The sequence below is a fragment of the Ovis aries genome, chromosome 2 (assembly GCF_016772045.2).
Source record: "Ovis aries strain OAR_USU_Benz2616 breed Rambouillet chromosome 2, ARS-UI_Ramb_v3.0, whole genome shotgun sequence".
Lineage (NCBI taxonomy): Eukaryota > Metazoa > Chordata > Mammalia > Artiodactyla > Bovidae > Ovis > Ovis aries.
Genome location: NC_056055.1, coordinates 18,494,180 through 18,513,987, shown reverse-complemented (window position 1 = coordinate 18,513,987; position 19,808 = coordinate 18,494,180). Strand labels below are relative to the sequence as shown.

Below are 19,808 nucleotides of genomic sequence, written 5' to 3'. Positions count from 1 at the left end.
ATAAATATGTATATATTAATATGTCTATTTATTTTATTTTTTTTAATTTTTATTTATTTATTTATTTTTTTTTTTTAGTTTTTTATTTTTTAAATTTTAAAATCTTTAATTCTTACATGCATTCCCAAACATGAACCCCCCTCCCACCTCCCTCCCCATAACATCTTTCTGGGTCATCCCCATGCACCAGCCCCAAGCATGCTGCATCCTGCGTCAGACATAGACTGGCGATTCAATTCACATGATAGTATACATGTTAGAATGTCATTCTCCCAAATCATCCCACCCTCTCCCTCTCCCTCTGAGTCCAAAAGTCCGTTATACACATCTGTGTCTCTTTCCCTGTCTTGCATACAGGGTCGTCATTGCCATCTTCCTAAATTCCATATATATGTGTTAGTATACTGTATTGGTGTTTTTCTTTCTGGCTTACTTCACTCTGTATAATCGGCTCCAGTTTCATCCATCTCATCAGAACTGATTCAAATGAATTCTTTTTAACGGCTGAGTAATACTCCATTGTGTATATGTACCACAGCTTTCTTATCCATTCATCTGCTGATGGACATCTAGGTTGTTTCCATGTCCTGGCTATTATAAACAGTGCTGCGATGAACATTGGGGTACATGTGTCTCTTTCAATTCTGGTTTCCTCGGTGTGTATGCCCAGAAGTGGGATTGCTGGGTCATAAGGTAGTTCTATTTGCAATTTTTAAAGGAATCTCCACACTGTTCTCCATAGTGGCTGTACTAGTTTGCATTCCCACCAACAGTGTAGGAGGGTTCCCTTTTCTCCACACCCTCTCCAGCATTTATTGCTTGCAGATTTTTGGATCACAGCCATTCTGACTGGTGTGAAGTGGTACCTCATTGTGGTTTTGATTTGCATTTCTCTAATAATGAGTGATGTTGAGCATCTTTTCATGTGTTTGTTAGCCATCCGTATACTTAGGAATATATCTACCTAAAGAAACTAAAGACCTATATATAGAAAACTATAAAACACTGATGAAAGAAATCAAAGAGGACACTAATAGATGGAGAAATATACCATGTTCATGGATTGGAAGAATCAATATAGTGAAAATGAGTATACTACCCAAAGCAATTTACAAATTCAATGCAATCCCTATCAAGCTACCAGCCACATTTTTCACAGAACTAGAACAAATAATTTCAAGATTTGTATGGAAATACAAAAAACCTCGAATAGCCAAAGCAATCTTGAGAAAGAAGAATGGAACTGGAGGAATCAACTTGCCTGACTTCAGGCTCTACTACAAAGCCACAGTCATCAAGACAGTATGGTACTGGCACAAAGACAGACATATAGATCAATGGAACAAAATAGAAAGCCCAGAGATAAATCCACACACATATGGACACCTTATCTTTGACAAAGGAGGCAAGAATATACAATGGAGTAAAGACAATCTCTTTAACAAGTGGTGCTGGGAAAACTGGTCAACCACTTGTAAAAGAATGAAACTAGATCACTTTCTAACACCGCACACAAAAATAAACTCAAAATGGATTAAAGATCTAAATGTAAGATCAGAAACTATAAAACTCCTAGAGGAGAACATAGGCAAAACACTCTCAGACATAAATCACAGCAGGATCCTCTATGATCCACCTCCCAGAATGCTGGAAATAAAAGCAAAAATAAACAAATGGGATCTAATTAAAATTAAAAGCTTCTGCACAACAAAGGAAAATATAAGCAAGGTGAAAAGACAGCCTTCTGAATGGGAGAAAATAATAGCAAATGAAGCAACTGACAAACAACTAATCTCAAAAATATACAAGCAACTTCTGCAGCTCAACTCCAGAAAAATAAACGACCCAATCAAAAAATGGGCCAAAGAACTAAATAGACATTTCTCCAAAGAAGTCTATTTATTTTAATTGGAGGTTACTTAGTTTACAATATTGTATTGGTTTTGCCATACATCAACATGAATCTGCCACAGGTATACATGTGTTCCCCATCCTGAACCCCCTTCCCTCCTCCCTCCCCGTACCATCCCTCTGGGTCATCTCAGAGCACCACCCCCAAGCATCCAGTATCATGCATCGAACCTGGACTGGCAATTCGTTTCATATAAATAAATATTTTAAATAAAAATAAGAAATAAAATGACAAAGGTGATTTTTTTAAAGATTGAAGGTTACAAACAGAGGAAAGAAATATAAACCCCAGATAAAAATCAAATGTAAAAATCATCTAAAAGATAGATTCACATTTCTTAATAACAGATTCCTCTTGGATTGGCAATACATTAAATACTTCATGGATAGAGAGACAATGGAACAGAGAAAAAGATATAGCTCTATTTTTATCAGTGGGTAATTTGACTCAGAAGTTATTTCTATTTACAGCTTTAAATATCAAGTATTTGGTTGTAAGACCAAAGCAGTTAGATCCCATGTATCAGAAGGTATATATATATTAAAAAAAAAACTGCCAAAGCAGATATGTGGAAAGTAGAAAAGAATAATTTAATGCCTCCTAGTTGGATATGAGGGGCTTCCCAGGTGGCTCAGTGGTAAAGAATCCGTCTGCCAATGCAGGAGATGAGAGTTTGATCCCTGGATCAGGAAGATCCCCTAGAGAAGAAAATGGCAACCCATTCATATTCTTGCCTAGGAAATCCCATAGACAGAGGAGTCTGATGGGCTACAGTCCACTGGGTTGCAAAAAAGTTGGAGAAGACTCAGCGACTAACCAACAAAATTGATTAATTGACTTCTACATTGCGATTATAAAAGTTACCTGTCCCTTTTCCATTTACTTATCAAAAATTTTTCTTCTCAGTAAATGTTTTACTGCTTCCTTCACATCCTTGTTCCTGAGACTATAAATTAAAGGATTAATCATAGGAGTCATCACTCCATAGAACACAGATACAAGTTTGTCAGTAGCATCCATGTCATCTGAATTAAGTATCTCTGTAGACTTGGGCTTCATGTACATGAAGAGAATGGTTCCATAGAATATTATCACCACAGTCAAGTGGGCTGAGCAGGTAGAGAAGACTTTGCTTCTCCCCTCAGAAGAGCGAATTCTGAGGATGCTGATAATAATTAATGTGTAAGAGATAATGATTAACAATAATGGTGTCATTATGAATAAGGTTGTGGCCACAAGCATGATGAACTCATTACCTGAGATATCAGCACAGGCCAATTTCATGACAGCCAGAATTTCACAGGTGAAATGATTGATGACATTATTCCTGCAGAAGGGCAACTGCACTACACACCCAGTTTGTACTGTAGAGTTTACAACTCCTATGATCCAGGAGCCAGCTGCCATGGGCACATAGGAACCCTTGCTCATGATGACAGAATATCTTAGAGGGTTGCAAATAGCCACATACCGATCAAAGGCCATCATGCCCAGGAGCACACACTCTGTTGTCCCCATGGCCAAGCCAAGGAACATTTGCACAGCACAGCCAGAGAAGGAGATGGTCTTTTTTTCTGAAAGGAAGCTCACCAGCATAGGGGGAATGGAGACAGTGGTGTAGCAGATGTCCAGGAAGGAGAGGTTCCCCAGGAAGAAGTACATAGGGGTGTGAAGGTGGGAGTCTAAGATGCTGATGAGAATAAGGGTACCATTTCCCAGAAGGATGACCACATACATTATTAAGACAAGCACATAAAAGAGTAATTCAAGCCTTGGATAACCAGAAAGCCCCTTCAGAAAAAATTCCACCAGAATGGTTTGGTTTTCCCATTCCATTGTATGGTTTCTTTTTCACCTGTAACATATTAGAATATGTTAAGATATAATATGTATTCTACTATGATTATATTCGACTATGTACCAATGTAGAAGTACCACATACTCATAGGAAGAAAAGAAAATATAAAAAGGAATAGACCAAAGAAAGAAGAAAAGAAATAAAGTGGACCAAATAGAATAGAAAGGGAGAAGGGAAGAGAAATGAACATATTTTCAAGCTACAAGCAATATGCCATGCAATTTATTGAATCTCATCAAGGTTCTGGGAGAGAGGTATCATCATCCACATTTTACAATAGACAAATCAAACCAAAAATATCAAGTAAACTTAATTAAATGTAAATTTAGAGCAGAGGTGAGATTCAAACCCAAGTCTTCCTTGCTGAAGCCTGAGCTTTTGATCATATTTGTCACCACAAGTTAACTAAGGTTTAAAATAAATGCGAGTATCGCATTAGGTGTAACTGAAAAGTAAACTTTTTATTGGCTAAAAACCATCATTTGAGAAGGAAAGGGCAACTCACTCCAATGTTCTCACCTGTAAAATCTCACTGACAGAAGAGCCTGGTGGGCTACAGTCCATGGGGTCACAAAGAGTTAGACATAACTTAGTGACTAAACAACAACCCCCCACACAATAGGTTAATGATCTTGTCACTTTTCCATGTTATACTGCTATGCTTGTTATCTGACTTGTCCATTAGCATGAAAAATTTATTAAGGCAGGGACTTTTTCTTGTTTACTTCTACCATACCAGTATCTACAATATAACAGACAGAGATATGAGGTTCAGAAATATTTGTTGAATAAATGAATACAGTCAAGGACCAAATGACTACTAATTATTTTATTTGTACATTACCTAATTTAGTCTGAGAAGCAACCCTATTAGGCAATTATTGCTATTATTAGCATTGTCATTTTCATTATAAAAAAGGAAGAAAATGAGTAATTTGCTTAAGGTCAGGGTCAAGGTCATAGCTAAATAGTGGTTGAGCCAGAACTTGAATCCAAGCCATATGGCTGTGGAGTTCAAACTTAATTGCTCATTTTGCAGAGAACTTGACTCACGGTCTAGAATATCTTGTAATCTAATAGACAATACTAATATTTCAAAAGAAATATCAGACCAAAATAGGGGATTAGTCAGAAAGAAGAGTTCAATATGGTGATTTGAGAGCACTTTAATTCTTTATATTTTGAAGGAAATTATTCATTTCTGTGACAAAAATATATCTATTAGTGTATAATTCTTCATAATTCTGTAATCTCCCCTTATGAGTAGTTCTATCTACTTTCTCACTGCTATTCTTAATTGACTTCTCTTTTCATGAGTTTCACAAGAGGTTTTCCCCTATTACAACTTTTCTCCAAAAAAAAAAACTTTAATGCTTTTGGAGAGATTTGTCCTTTCCACTTTGTTTCATTAATGTAGGTTCTTGTGTTTGTAAATTTCTTTAGGCTTATTTGGTATTTTATAATCTCATGAAATAAGAGAAACTATTTCTTAATATTTTATCTTTATCCTCTTTCTAGCTCTGAGTCATTTAAAACACTTTGTTTTACTACAGACTTAGATTTATATATGAAATGTTCTTGTTACTGGTTTCCAGATAATTTTTTTCTCCTTCTGTCATTAATCCAAGTATTATCTAGATATGCATACCTAGTGATCAGATACTTTTATTCCATTTTATTATATCTAATTCATTTTATTATGATAAAAAATGTGATCTGTAATTCTAAAGGTATATATTTTGGGGTTCCATTTACTTGATTCATGTTGTAAATGTCAACAAAAAATATGAATTCTCTTTGGAGGTGATATATTATTTATATATATGTATATATACACACAACAATACATGTAAACACATAATCAGGTTTTAAATGCCCTATTCAAATCCTTGAGATTATTTTCTGTTCTCTATATTTAATTAACTCTACATAATGATGGTTGGATGATTTCACTGACTTGATGGACATGAGTTTGAGCAAGCTCTGGGAGTTGGTGATGGACAGGGAATCCTGGCGTGCTGCAGTCCATTGGGTTGCAAAGAGTCAGACATAACTGAGTTACTGAACTGAACTGAATAAAGTTTTACTTGTATATCTAGAATTATTTTTATATGCTTAGTTTCTGTGTTGTTTAGTGTATACCTATTTATGGCTGATAAACTTCATACATTGTGAATGTTACAATTAATTTCTATCACATTTTATATTTTAAATTTAAATTCTACTTTTATGATATTGATATCCAAGCAAGAATACTGGAGTGGGTTGCTATTTCCCTTCTCCAGGGACGTTTCTGGCCCAGGGATTGAACCCGCATCTCTTACATCTCCTGTGTTTGGCAGGCAGGATATTTACCACCAGTGCCACCTGGGAAGCCCAACTTTAGCTCTCTTTGTTGTGTGTACTCAGTCATGTCTAGTCCTTGCGACCCTATGGACTATAGAACACCAGGCTCCTCTGTCCATGGGATTTTCCAGGCATGAATCCTGGAATGGGTTGCCATTTCCTTCTCCAGGGGATCTTCCTGACCCAAGGATAAAATGCGATAAAAATAGGTCAATTAATTATAACATTCACAATTTATGAAGAAGGTTATCAGCCATAAACAGGTGTACACTAAACCACACAGAAACTAAGCATATAAAAATAATCCGAGATACACAAGTAAAATTTGACTACAAATATTTGTATAGAATTGATTAAATATAGATAACAGAAAATTATCTCAAAGATTTGAATAGGGCATTCAATAAATGCCCTGATTTAGTGTATACATATATTGTGTGTCTATATACAAATCATAATCCTCCCCCAAAGAGAATTCCTATTTTTTGTTGACATTTTCAACATGGATCAAGTAACTTGCTGCCAAAAATATATAACTTTAGACTTACAGGTCAAATTTTTTATTATAATAAAATATAATAAAAGCATATTCACTTTATTTATTTTTATTTTTTGAGAAACTTAGTCCCTTTTTATTTATTTTTTTCAATCTTCCTGATTTTGTCAGGAAAAATTTTTCACTTGAAGCCTGAATTTCTTTAACATCTAATACTTGTTAATCTCCTTTTGAAAACACACATACACAAAATGAGTACAGACCTCAGATTTAGAGTCTTTAATTAGATGTATTATAATGTCTACTATAATATTGTCTAGATAAAAGTTGATAATATTTTTGCTGTGATTATTTCTAGTATTATATTTTTAATTTTTTAGGGTTGTCTTTAATTTATGGCAATGGATAGCAATTTACCATTTATTTTAGGGATATTATTTTTTTTATTTTTTTATTTTTATTTTTACTTTATTTTACTTTTACAATACTGTATTGGTTTTGCCATACATTGACATGAATCCACCACGGGTGTACATAAGTTCCCAATTCTGAACCCCCCTCCCACCTCCCTCCCCATATCATCTCTCTGGATCATCCCTGTGCACCAGCCCCAAGCATCCTGTATCCTGTATCGAACACTTTAGAATACAATTATAAATGTACTTCATTTCTTTCCTTTCATATACTTTATTTTTATTACATACTTATTTTGCATTACTTATATTTTCCACTTTCTTATTTCTGCTGGCTGATTAAATTGTTATTCACCAGTTGTTTGCTTTAACTTGAACACTTTGTTCATTTTTTCCATTCCATGAGTGGTGTGTTACCTTCTTTCTCTACTTTCACAATCTGACAGACCAAACATTTGTTTGTAAAAAATAACTATTGCATTGGCCAAAAAGTTCCTTCAGGTATTTCTGCACCAGTTTACAGATAAATCCAAATGAACTTTTTCAACTAGAATGCTCCTGATCTCCTAAATTATCCCTCAAACACAAAATGAAGATAGAACTACAATAGTTTTATTCCTCCATTTCTATCCCTACTCCACAATTCCAAGATGCTACCAAGATAAATTAATAGAATAAAATTTAGATTCATTTGAAGATCAAAATATATATTAGCTAGAAACACACACATGGATACATGAATTGAGGCTATTATTGCTAATTGACATGTTACTCTATTTGGTAATTTATTTGTTTATATATATATAATATATACACACATACATATATTTATTGAAAGAAATGTTTAAGAAACTTAGTGACCAAATTACTAAGGAACTTCAGCTCAGAGAAATTTCCTAATATCACTCACTGTGACTTATCCTCTAGGTAGCACTGCACTGATGTCTTACAGGGATGAGCCACGGTTTCATTTCTAATGACCTTGCCTTCTAAACTTAAGGAAGCAGTCATTCTTATGCATTCTCAGTGAACACAAATTGGTGCATCCTCTGTGGAGGACAAATTGGCAGTGTTAAACAGAATCATAAAGGCATGCATATAACCTTTGACTACAGAATTTACTGCTAGGTAATTACCACACAATTATACCTGTGCATGTGTAAAGTAGTTTATTTAAAAACTGACTCATTAAAGTACCATTTGTAATAGCAGATGTGGAAGCAATTGAAATTTCTATGAGAAGGGGACATAGAAATAATGAAATACCAGGCTGCTGTCCAAAAGATTAAGAGAATTTTTGTGCATTGATATGGAAAGATCGTCAAGAACTATTAAGTGGAAAGGTAGTATTCAGAACTGACTTCCCTGGTGGCTCAGTGGTAGTTGACAAGAACCCCTGGAGAAGGAAATGGCAACCCACTCCAGTATTCTTGCCTGGGAAATCCCAAGGACAGAGGAGCCTGGTGGGCTATGGTCCATGGAGTTGCCGAATAGTAGGACATGGTTTAATAACTAGACACCAATACAAATGTTCAGAACAGTATATAAGCACAGTAACCTTTGTGTATAAATATTTTACATCTATGTGTGTGTACACACGCAGACACACACGCACACGTGTGTGTAGGTGTTAGTAGCTCAGTCATGTCTGACTGTTTGTGACCGCATGGATTGGGGCCTGCCAGACTCTTCTGTCCATGGGATTTTCTTGATAAGAATACTGGAGTGCGTTGCCATTCCCTTCTCCAGGGAATCTTCTTGACCCAGGGATTGAACCCAGGTCTCCTGCACTGCAGGCAGACTCTTTACCGTCTGAGTCACTATATGTGTCTGTACACACACACACACAAACACGCACACACACACACACACACCCCAACATTTTTTTGCTCCTAGGTAGAATACCTACAGAAAAATAAACAGGAATAACTTATTATCTCTAGGAAAGGTAATGAATAGTTCATTAACAGAAATGGAAGGGAGGCTGTTTATTGTATGTTATTCAGTACCTTTTAAAAATTTTGAATCTTGTGACTATAATACCTATCATAAAATAAATTACATTTAAGCTAAAAGAGTTCTTGTCTTTGAGATGTATAACCTTTCTCCTTTCACTTTTCTGATGGTACACCACATCAAACCATCCACTGCCATGGGACACAACTACATACAGTTAAAAATTGTTCTTATTCAGTATCACATCTTAAATGGGAATTGCTAAAGACTAACAAGTCCTTTGCTTCCCTTGTAGCTCAGTCGGTAAAGAATCTGCCTGCAGTGCAGGAGATCCGGATTTGATCCCTGGATTGGGAAGATCCCCTGGAGAGGGAAATGGCAACCCACTCCAGTATCCTTGCCGAAAATCTCATGGACAGAGGAGCCTGGTGAGCTGCAGTCCATGGGTCGCAAAGAGCCGGGCACGACTGAGCGACTAACACACGCCAACAAGTCCTTTAAATATAGTCATAATTTAATATTCAAGATACTTTCAGAAGTATCATTAGGATTTTCAGGCCCATACGGATCTCCTGTCCCTCCATCAAACTGCAAGCTATCCTCTGATCTGGTTTAGAATCTATACTTCTACCCCAGTCATTTCCTTTCCATTAAACGTGTTGCTACCTTTAGGAGCTAGTAAAATTTCTGGAACAAAATTACAGCTCAATAAATGTTAACTATTATTCTTGTTTCACCCACAAGTCCAAAGGGCCGTCCCTCTTCATAATTCTTTGTCCGCCTATCTTTAAAAAGTTCTTGCTCTGAATCTCAGGTCTATCTTCCCAGTTTCCGGACATAGTTAGCCACCTCAGAATCACTCCAAACTCAACTTCATTTCTCCTTTCTAAACTCATCTCCTATCCCCAGCTCTTCACATTTTGTAGCTTTTTATTAAATTTGCATTTTGTTAGAATTTTTCAGATTTTCTGGGTTACTGTGTAAACTACTTGAGACACCAAAGGGCATTAGATACGTGTGAAGTTCACTGAATAATGGAGGTTACACTTGCTGCTGCTGCTGCTGCTGATACTGCTGCTGCTGATACTGCTGCTGCTGCTGCTGCTGCTAAGTCGCTTCAGTCGTGTCCAACTCTGTGCGACCCCATAGACAAGAGCCTCCCCCATCCCTGGGATTCTCCAGGCCTACACTTGTAAAAATTATCTCTACAAAAACCCTTGTTCCATAAGCTGCCTCCATGCTACATGATATTCTACCAAACATATTACATAATATTGTTAGGAACACAGGCCTTGGAGGTAGGCTTGGTTTAAATGGTATCTCTGCCTCTTACTAACCAGGGTGGCCTGGGCATATTTCTGATCATCTTCCCCAGCTATACCATGAAGATAAAGATAGCACCTGTATCATATATTTGTTGATAAGATTAAATGAGATAGTATATATTATAAATAACCACAATAATGGTTTCTACTATTATTAGTTTCCTTTATGCCTATCTATCATGGTTCTTCCTTTTATTAGAGTCTTTTTACATCTTTGAACCAGTCATCATCTTTTCCATGGACAAGTATATACAGTTGAAGAGTTTAATCACATCACACACAGTGTTCTGCCAAATGTTATTATGTTCATCTTACCATCAAATCCTAATACACTTTATCACAGTATATAACACTCCAGTCCTTTATCACACTCTGGTCCTTTGTATGTCTGCAAATTGAGTGGCAAAAAGGAAAAACCACTCATAAGGTTCAATTTACTCCATAAAAAAATAGGATTTTAGGGAGGCATTAGTATGTTCCTTGTCTTAAAAAGATGGCTGATTTTTTTTTTTTACTGAGATTATGTTAACATTTTTAGCAAGCCTATAACATAAAAAATTAATAAATAAATAGAAAAGTCATTCATTTTTACATTATAACCTAATAATAGAAATGCAAATATTCAAAACAGTCACCAATAGTGTATGCAAACACACTAGGATAATGCTCAGTCAGGTCTCTTTCTGGCTATTCACTGTTTTGGTAAATCATCTATTTCAGATATGAGGTTTCTTTGAGGCAAATCAGTCATAGTTTCTCTCCTCACATGTTTTCTCTGCACAAAGAGTCCCTAGCACAGTATCTGGCATGTAGTTCATCTTGTTCTCAGTTGATTGAGCCAAATGAATCAGAGTTGCTGCTAGAGGACCAGGAAAGACTTGTTTGTTATGAATTTCATGCTACAGAACACAAGAGTTCCCTCTCTACTGTGTAGTGAGCCTTAGTTATCTAAAAATCATAACAGAGTGTTCAAATACTGTGTGCTACTCTAAAAAGCTACACACTGACACATTGACTACTGGGCAAATTCCATTCTGTTCCTTGCATGTTAAACTGCTCTTGTGATCTCAAAAGTCTTTATTTTTCCCTACTACCTCTCAGTGACTAGATCCTTAAATTCCATTTCCAATATTTAGTCTCTCTTCAGTGAGAAAAACATCTTAATTCCAAACTTGACACATTTAACCCATCAGTCCAACTCTTGCTTGTAGCTGATAAGATTTGGTTCTTGTCTTTACAATAACTTACCTTCACACCAGGTTCTGACCCTCTAGGTTGGAGCAACAATAGATATTTTTATCTTTCTTTTTCACACGTAGCCAATTTTCATGACTCCTCATTAGTAGCTGAACCTCTAAAGAGGCAGCTACTGAGTAATCATTTTGCCATAGAAATTCACTGATTTGTTGACATCTATAGAAAAATGCAAGTTGCAGGTATGATAACTAGGATAAATTCCTTTAGTTCAAATAAAGCATTGTTAGATTCCTCTAGTTCAAAATAGAAAGAAAATTAATATTTAGTAATAAATTTTAGGAATAGGACAACTTGCCCCTGAAGCCCAAGCTGAAATACGACCATACTATGGAGCCCTACAAATACCTAAAGAACCTGCTTCAGGCTTTGGGACACAATTTAAATGTTCTAAAGGATGTTTCTAAACCTCTGCAAAGTTTTAAATTGCTTCATAGATGAAATACGCATAAAACTTATGAGACTCCAGAGATAAAGCCCTAAAGACCTAATTACAGGAAGCCTATTACTCTGCTTCACACAGAATCAGAAGGAGTCTTGTGCAATGTTATCAAAGTTTCCCCAGTTGAATTCTCTCTCTCTCTCTATCTCTCCCCCAGTTCTTTCTTACATATATACCCATATTAACACACAAACACACTTACACCATTTTTGAAGTATAAATGGTTATTTACAGTACACAATTTCTTTATAGATTTTTTAGAAACTATAGATTTTATAGACATTCACTTTATATACTTAGCTTAGGTAAATGCTGACTTTTTGAATAAACATATACATTTCTAAAACTGAGACATACTGTAAAAGAAAAATAAAAAAATTAAAGAAAAAAGGAAGGAAGAGAAAGTAAGGCAAGAAAAGAAAGTATATCCGTAGGCAGTGCACACACAGAGGTGTAAAGAACAAAGATGAAAATAAATTGAGACTTCTGGTTCAAGATGGCAGAATAGAAGGACATGCACTGATCTCCTCCTGAGAGAACACCAAAATTAAACTAGTTGTTCAACAACCATCAGAAGAGGACTCTGGAACCCACCAAAAAAGATACACCACATCAAAAAATAAGAAGAAGCTGCACAAAGACAATGCTGCAGCGAGATGGTGGCAGCCTGATAAAATCAAATCCCATACCTGCCAGGTGGGTGACCCACAAACTGGAGAACAATAATGCCCAATAAGTTCTCCTCCTGTTGTGAAAGTTCTGAAACCCACGTCAGACTTCCCCTCCTGAGGATCCAACAAAGGGACTGGGAATGAGGTAGAAATTGCTAGGTAGTCAGGGTAGGACTCTGAGACCTCGGTCTTCTTTTCAATAAATATCTCGCCCCATTAACCTAAAACTATACCTTTTGTCCCGAATTCCTGAAATGTGTCCTTGGTCTGATAAATTATCAGCACTCAGATCCAGGAAAGGGCAGTAATTAACATCTGTTCCATATGCCTGAGGGAAAAACAACTGGTGATCCATTAATCTTTAGCCCTTACATCTGGTCCACTTTTAAATGGCCAGCAGGCACAATAAAGTGTGGCAACTTAATCTAAGGATCAATATAAGACATTCAGTACAGCTGCCCAGTAGTGACTCTTTGCGACACCATGGACTGCAGTATGCCAGGCTTCCCTATCCATCACCAACTCCTGGAGCTTGCTCAAACTCCACTGAGCTGGTGATGCCATCCAACCATCTCATTCTCTATCATCCTCCTCTCCTACTGCCTTCAATCTTTCCTAGCATCAGGGTATTTTCTAATGAGTCAGTTCTTCGCATCAGGTGGCCAAAGCATTGGAGCTTCAGCTTCAACATCCATCCTTCCAATGAATATTCAGGACTGATTTCCTTTAAGATGGACTGGTTGGATCTTCTCGCTATCCAAGGGCCATAAAGATGTTAAGTTAAAATGTGATCTTTAAACTGATTGTTAGATATGACATATTTTAAGGACAGGAGCCAACCAAAAATGCACAGATCAATACTAGTAAGGATATAAACTGCTGCTAAGTCCTGTCTTTCTGGAGGACTATTTACCCCCTCTCAGTGTTTATGCTGTCTATGCAAGGAGATCAAACCAGTCAATCCTTTAGAGGCTCAAGTATTAAACAAGTATATCAGTATTATAAAGATAGTGTATTTAACATAATGATAGTGTATTTGCCAAGTAATCTTGAATACACAGCTACATCAAAACAGGTGACTTGCCTTTCTTTCCTCCACATCTTGATTCCACAATCCTTTGAAAGGGAAACTCTTCTGGTGTTCTACTCTGAGGAGAAATCAGCACATTGAAATTTCTATTTGTTTTAATAAATTTTCTAGAGGAAATTTATAAATTGTTAAAAGACTAGGACCTAAATCAGTCATCTCAGAGAGTTTCTGGAAGCATCTGGACTCAAGTTTTTAGAAAAGACAAAATTAGTATGCAGGATATCCTGTGGGTCAAACATAACATGCCTAACTTCAGAAGTTTTCCACCTACTTGGAACTCTTAGTTGGGGTGGATGGAGTTCTATGAGCTGGTATATGGGAAGTAATAGGTTCTCATAACTTATTTTGTCACAGTATGAATCTGATACATCAATGGTCTCAACTTTTGCCATCAGATTTACTCTGTGAATGATGATGATGGAAGCTAGAGGTAATTCAATTTAGTTCATGACTGTTTATACTACTTCTACTAAAATTAAAAAGTAAACTTGGAATAATAAAATAAATATACCTCAAACTCCACAAACAATTTTATTTGTCTATGTAAAAAATGTTTATGCTCAACATCCTATGACTTTACAGCTTTATCAAAATGTGTCCAACCAAATGAATTTCCTAGGATGTGCCTCATTCTTGAACAAACCTATCATTCATCTTAGACTGTAAATTAGAAGTGTTCTCTTTAGATAGAGTGAAAATTTGAAGAGAAAGCCAAGGAAAATCAAGATAATGTTATCTTCTTCTGACATCTCCCAATTCTCTGCTTTCAAAGATCACTATGCTAGTTAGTAACACAGATAAGACATATAGTCAGATATACACTAAGACCAAGAGCTTGGATATTCTAAGATTTAGAAAAGTAATTAAGGTCTTCAGGATATCAAAGAATCTGGTCTTCTAAATCACACTGATATGACCTCCCATCCAGCTCAATATTTGTCCACGTTTTTACTTGGATCAGCAGACTTTCAAACTGTTTTAATTTTGCAAAATGTTCTTTATGATAATACTATCACGTAAGCTGAAAAAAAATTTAAGGAAACAAAAAAAAAATCCTGATTGATTGCATAAGGCTCACCCAAAAGCCCCATTTACCCACTCCCGCTATAGTTGCAAATGTTCAATATCAGTAAATTCTATAGGAAAAAAATATTCTAAATATTGAGCAAGAAAATAGCATTTCCTGGTTTAGGACTATTTGGAGATTAGTAGGAAACTACAACTGGAATGTGGGTACAGTGTTTTGGGAGATTTCTGTTTAGATTTTTTCCTAACAAAAGCAATTATTTATTTTGAAAGATTTAATGAATTAATGCCTATAAAATAATACTGCACAAAATTTGAACATAAAAGAGCATATAACACACAATGCCAATACTGCAATGAATATAGCATATTTTTCATAAAGTTTTAGAGTAATAGGTGATCTCTCTCTTCTTCTCATTCTAGCGTCCTGTATCTTGCAAATTCTTTATAAAGAGCATGAAATAACTTTGAAATGCTATATGTCATTATTGAATTTTTTAATATAAAAATTAAGATATAAAATAAAATATAAAAAATACAAAAAGAAGTCAAGATAACCAAAACACTACATAATTCTCAAGTTTCTACACTGTCCAGCATGTTTCCAATCCTATACTTCCTCCATTCACTTGCTGACGAAACTTCCATTAAATAGATGTGTTACTGCTTCCTTCACATCCTTGTTTCTGAGACTGCAGATTAAAGGACTCATCATGGGAGTCATCAGTCCATAGAACACAGTTATAAGTTTGTCAGTAGCATCCATGTTATCTGAATTGAGCGTCTCTTTAGACTTGGGCTTCAGGTACATGAAGAGAATAGTTCTGAAGAATACTATAACCACAGTCAGATGAGCAGAGCAGGTAGAGAAGGCTTTGCTTCCCCCCTCAGAAGTGAGGATGTTCGAAATGCTGGAAATGATTAATGAGTAAGAGATGACAATCAAGAGAAGGGATATCAATGTGAACAATGTCGCACAAACATGATGAATGCATTGCCTGAGATGTCAGCACAAGCCAGTTTCATGACAGCCAAAATTTCACAGGAGAAATGTTTGATGACATTATTCCTGGAAAAGGGCAACTGTACCACAAATGCAGTTCATGCAGCAGAGTTGATAACCCCTGCAAACCAGGAGCCAGCTGCCATGGGCACAAAGGAAGCCTTGCTCATGGTAACAGAATTGTCTCAGAGGGTTACAGATAGCCATAAATCAGTCAAAGACCATCATGCCCAGGAGCACACACTCTGTTGTCCCCATGGCCAAGCCAAGGTACCTTAGCACAGCACAGCCAGAGAAGGAGATGGTCTTTTCTTTCTCTGAGGAAGCTCACCACCATGGGGGGAATAGAGGTGGTGGAGTAACAGATGTCCAAAAAGGAGAGGTTCCCCAAGTACATAGGGGTGTGAAGATGGGAGTCTAAGATGCTGATGAGAATAAGGGTTCCATTTCCCAGAAGGATGACCAAATGCATTATTAAGATTAGCACAAAAACAGTAGCTCAAGCCTTGGATAACCTGAAAGCCCCTTCAGTAAAAATTCCACCAGAATGGTTTTGTTTTCCCACACCATTTTACATCTCTCTTTTACCTGGATGAATTCAAATAATTTTTTTTGGTAATAGTTCATCAGTTCTTCAACACTCAACCTTCTTTATGGTCCAACTCTAACATCTATACATGACTACTGGAAAAAATCACAGCTTTGACTATATGACTTTTGCTGACCAAGTGATTTTAATACACTGTCTAGTTTATCATGGCTTTCCTTTCCAGGAGCAAGCATTTTTTAAACTTCATGGCTACAGTTTTGGAGCCCAAGAATAGAAAATATCTCTCAGCTTCCACTTTCTACCCTTCTATTTGCCATGCAGTGATGAGACCAGATGCCATGAGCTTCATTTTTTGAATGTTGAGTTTTAAGCCAGTTTTTTCACTCTCCTCTTTGATCCTCATAAAGAGGTTCTTTGCTGCTGCTGCTGCTAAGTCGCTTCAGTCGTGTCTGACTCTGTGCGACCCCATAGACGGCAGCCCATCAGGCTCCCCCGTCCTTGGGATTCTCCAGGCAAGAACACTGGAGTGGGTTGCCATTTCCTTCTTCAGTGCATGAAAGTGAAAATTGAAAGTGAAGTCGCTCAGTTATGTCTGACTCCTAGCAACCCCATGGACTGCAGATCACCAGGCTCCTCTGTCCATGGGATTTTCCAGGCAAGAGTACTGGAGTGGGGTGTCATTGCCTTCTCTGAAAGAGGCTCTTTAGTTCTTCATTTTCTGCCATTAGATTGGTATCATCTGCGTATCTGAGGTTGATGAGATTCCTCATGGCGATTTTAACTCCAGCTTGTGATTCACCCAGCCCAGCATTTCACATGATGTACTCTGCATAAAATTTAAATAAGCATGGTTACAATATACAGCCTTGTTGTTTCCTTTCCCAATTTTGAACAAGTCCATTGTTCCATGTTTGGTTCTAACTGTTGCTTCTTGACCTGCATACAGGTTTCTCAGGAAGCAGGTAATGTGGCTGGTATTCCCACCTCTTCAAACATTTCCAAGTTTGTTGTGATTCACACAGTCAAAGGCTTTCATGTAGCCAATGGAGCAGAAGATGTTTTCCTGAAATTCCCTTGCTTTCTCTATGATCCATTGAATGTTGGCAATTTGATCTCTGGTTCCTCAGCCATTTCTAAACCCAACTTGTACATCTGGAAGTTCTTGATTCACGTGCTGTTGAAACCTAGCTTGAAGGATTTTGAGCATAACCTTACTAACATGCAAAATGAGCACAACTGTATGGTAGTTTGAACATTCTTTGGTATTGCCCTTCTTTGGAATTGGAATGAAAACAACTTTTCCAGTCTTGCTGAGTTTTCCAAATTTGCTGGCATTTTGAGTGTAACACTTTAACAGCATCATCCTTTAGGATTTTAAATAGCTCAGCTGAAATTCCATCACCTTCACTAGCTTTATTCATAGTAACGCTTCTAAGTGCATCACATACACACTCTGTCTACCAGATATAATGCCTTAAATCTATTCTTCACCTCCACTGTATAATAATCTTCAGGGTTTTCACTAGGCCATACCTGAATGACCTAGTGGTTTTCCCTACTTTCTTAAATTTAAGTCTGAATTTTGAAATAAGGAGCTCATGATCTGAGTCACAGTCAGCTCCAGGTCTTATTTTTGCTGATTGTATAGAGCTACTCCATCTTTGGCTGCAAAGAATATAAGCAACCTGACTTTTGTATTAATAATCTGGTGATATCCATATGTACAGTTGTCTCTTGTGTTGTTGGAAGAGGTTATTTGCCATGATCGGTGTGTTCTCTTGACAAAACTCTGTAGCTTTTGTCCTGATTTATTTTGTACTTTAAGGCCAAACTTTCCTGTTACTCCAGGTATCTCTTGTCATCCTACTTTTGCATTTCAGTCCCTATAATGAAAAGGGCATCTTTATCGTGGTATTAGATCTAGGTCTTGGGGGTCTTCTTAGAACCAGTCAACTTCATCCTCTTTGGCATTAGTGGTTGGGCCATAGGCATGGATTACTGTGATGTTGAATGGTTTACCTTTGAAATGAACAGAGATCATTCTGTCATTGAGACTGCACCCAAATACTGAATTTTAGACTCTTTGTTGACGATGAGGGCTACTCCATTTCTTCTAAAGGATTCTTGCCCAGAGAAGTAGATATAATTGTCATCTGAATTAAATTCGCCCAGCCCATCCATTTTAGTTCACTGATTCCTAAGATGTCACTGTTCACTCTATCTCCTGCTTGACCGCCTCCAATTTACCTTCATTCATGGACCTAACATTCCAGGTTCCTATGCAGTATTGTTCTTTATAGCATCAGACTTTACTTTCACCACCAGACATATCCAAAACTTAGTGTCATTTCCTCTTTGGCCCAGCTGTGCTGGGGTCCAGTCCCAGTGGATCCAGGGTAATTCAAAGGGGAGACAGAGTTGGCGTCTTAGAAAGAATTATTTAATTAGAAATATAAAGATTAGGCAAGAATAGTGTAGTAGGAAAACTAGTGGAGAAAAGAAGCTGAATAACTTGGTTTACGTGGAAAGCTAATAAAACCTCAAGACAAGAGGTTTGCACCATCAACGTAGGCCACCGGCGCCCACTTGAATAGCAGAGGGTTCCCCTCCTTGGGCTCCCTCTCACGTGGGTCTTAGAAGCCAGGGCAAGTAAGTATACATGGTGAGCCTCCATGCCCCAGATGGGAATTCAGCCAGAAAAGAAGAGAAGGAGAAAAGACCACATGGGGGAAACCAGTCTTTCCAGTGACTGGCCCCTCCTTCATTGTCCAGGAAAGCTTTTGATACTTTTGGTTGTACATAGAGATCAATGGATAATACAAAATTATGCAGAGTCAGCAGCCCTGACTCTTATCGAGACCAGGCTTTCTCTCTGTATACCTAGCTGTATACACAAGTCTTAGGTGATTTACATCATCTTCTGGCCAGAAGGCCTATTAGCATTTTACGGCCCTTTTCTGATAAGGGTCTGTCAACCAGAAAACTTATTTGCCCTTAAAAGTGTTGTTCTTTCCAAAGTCTGGTGCCACTCTCAGAAAGCACTAAATAAAGTTACATTCTTACATAGCAAGGACACAACTATTTATAACAAAGAAAGAGGAGTACAGTGATTTATAACAAAGAGAAAACTAACTCAAAAGTCTAGTGTTGCTAACATAAAAACTACTATATTCCTTTTTCTATATCCCAATTACATTGATTAATATCCTCCAGGTGCCTAAAAGATGAAGAACATGGAGATCTGGCAGCAGTCATTGACTCAACAGTGAAACCCATCACCAATATAATTATTAGCTCTTTAAAAAAGGGGGCTCTATATCATTAAGATGTTTTAAGCTTCCTGCCTCTTGTGGTTGGGGGCCATAAACAATTCACATGCGTAGTTAAACCTGTCAGGCAAGTTAGAGAGCCATCAAAGCAGTTTGAGCTGAAACATTCTTTTTATATGCAGACCAGTTGGAGCTCT

The 19,808-nt window shown here is 37.0% G+C and overlaps 1 protein-coding gene and 1 pseudogene across 1 annotated transcript; both read right to left on the bottom strand.

Moving 5' to 3' along the window:
* Positions 1 to 2,791: 2,791 nt before the first annotated feature.
* Positions 2,792 to 3,748, bottom strand: LOC101119531 (olfactory receptor 13C2). The gene has a single exon (XM_004004037.4). It carries the CDS (start codon positions 3,746 to 3,748, stop codon positions 2,792 to 2,794), a length of 957 nt encoding a protein of 318 aa, XP_004004086.2.
* Positions 3,749 to 15,414: 11,666 nt separating this feature from the next.
* On the bottom strand, positions 15,415 to 16,362 carry LOC114112932 (olfactory receptor 13C9-like; annotated as a pseudogene).
* Positions 16,363 to 19,808: the final 3,446 nt, after the last annotated feature.

Bases quoted from the DNA above. Each gene is read 5' to 3' on its own strand.
- LOC101119531 (XM_004004037.4), bottom strand. From the start codon at position 3,748: ATGGAATGGGAAAACCAAACCATTCTGGTGGAATTTTTTCTGAAGGGG.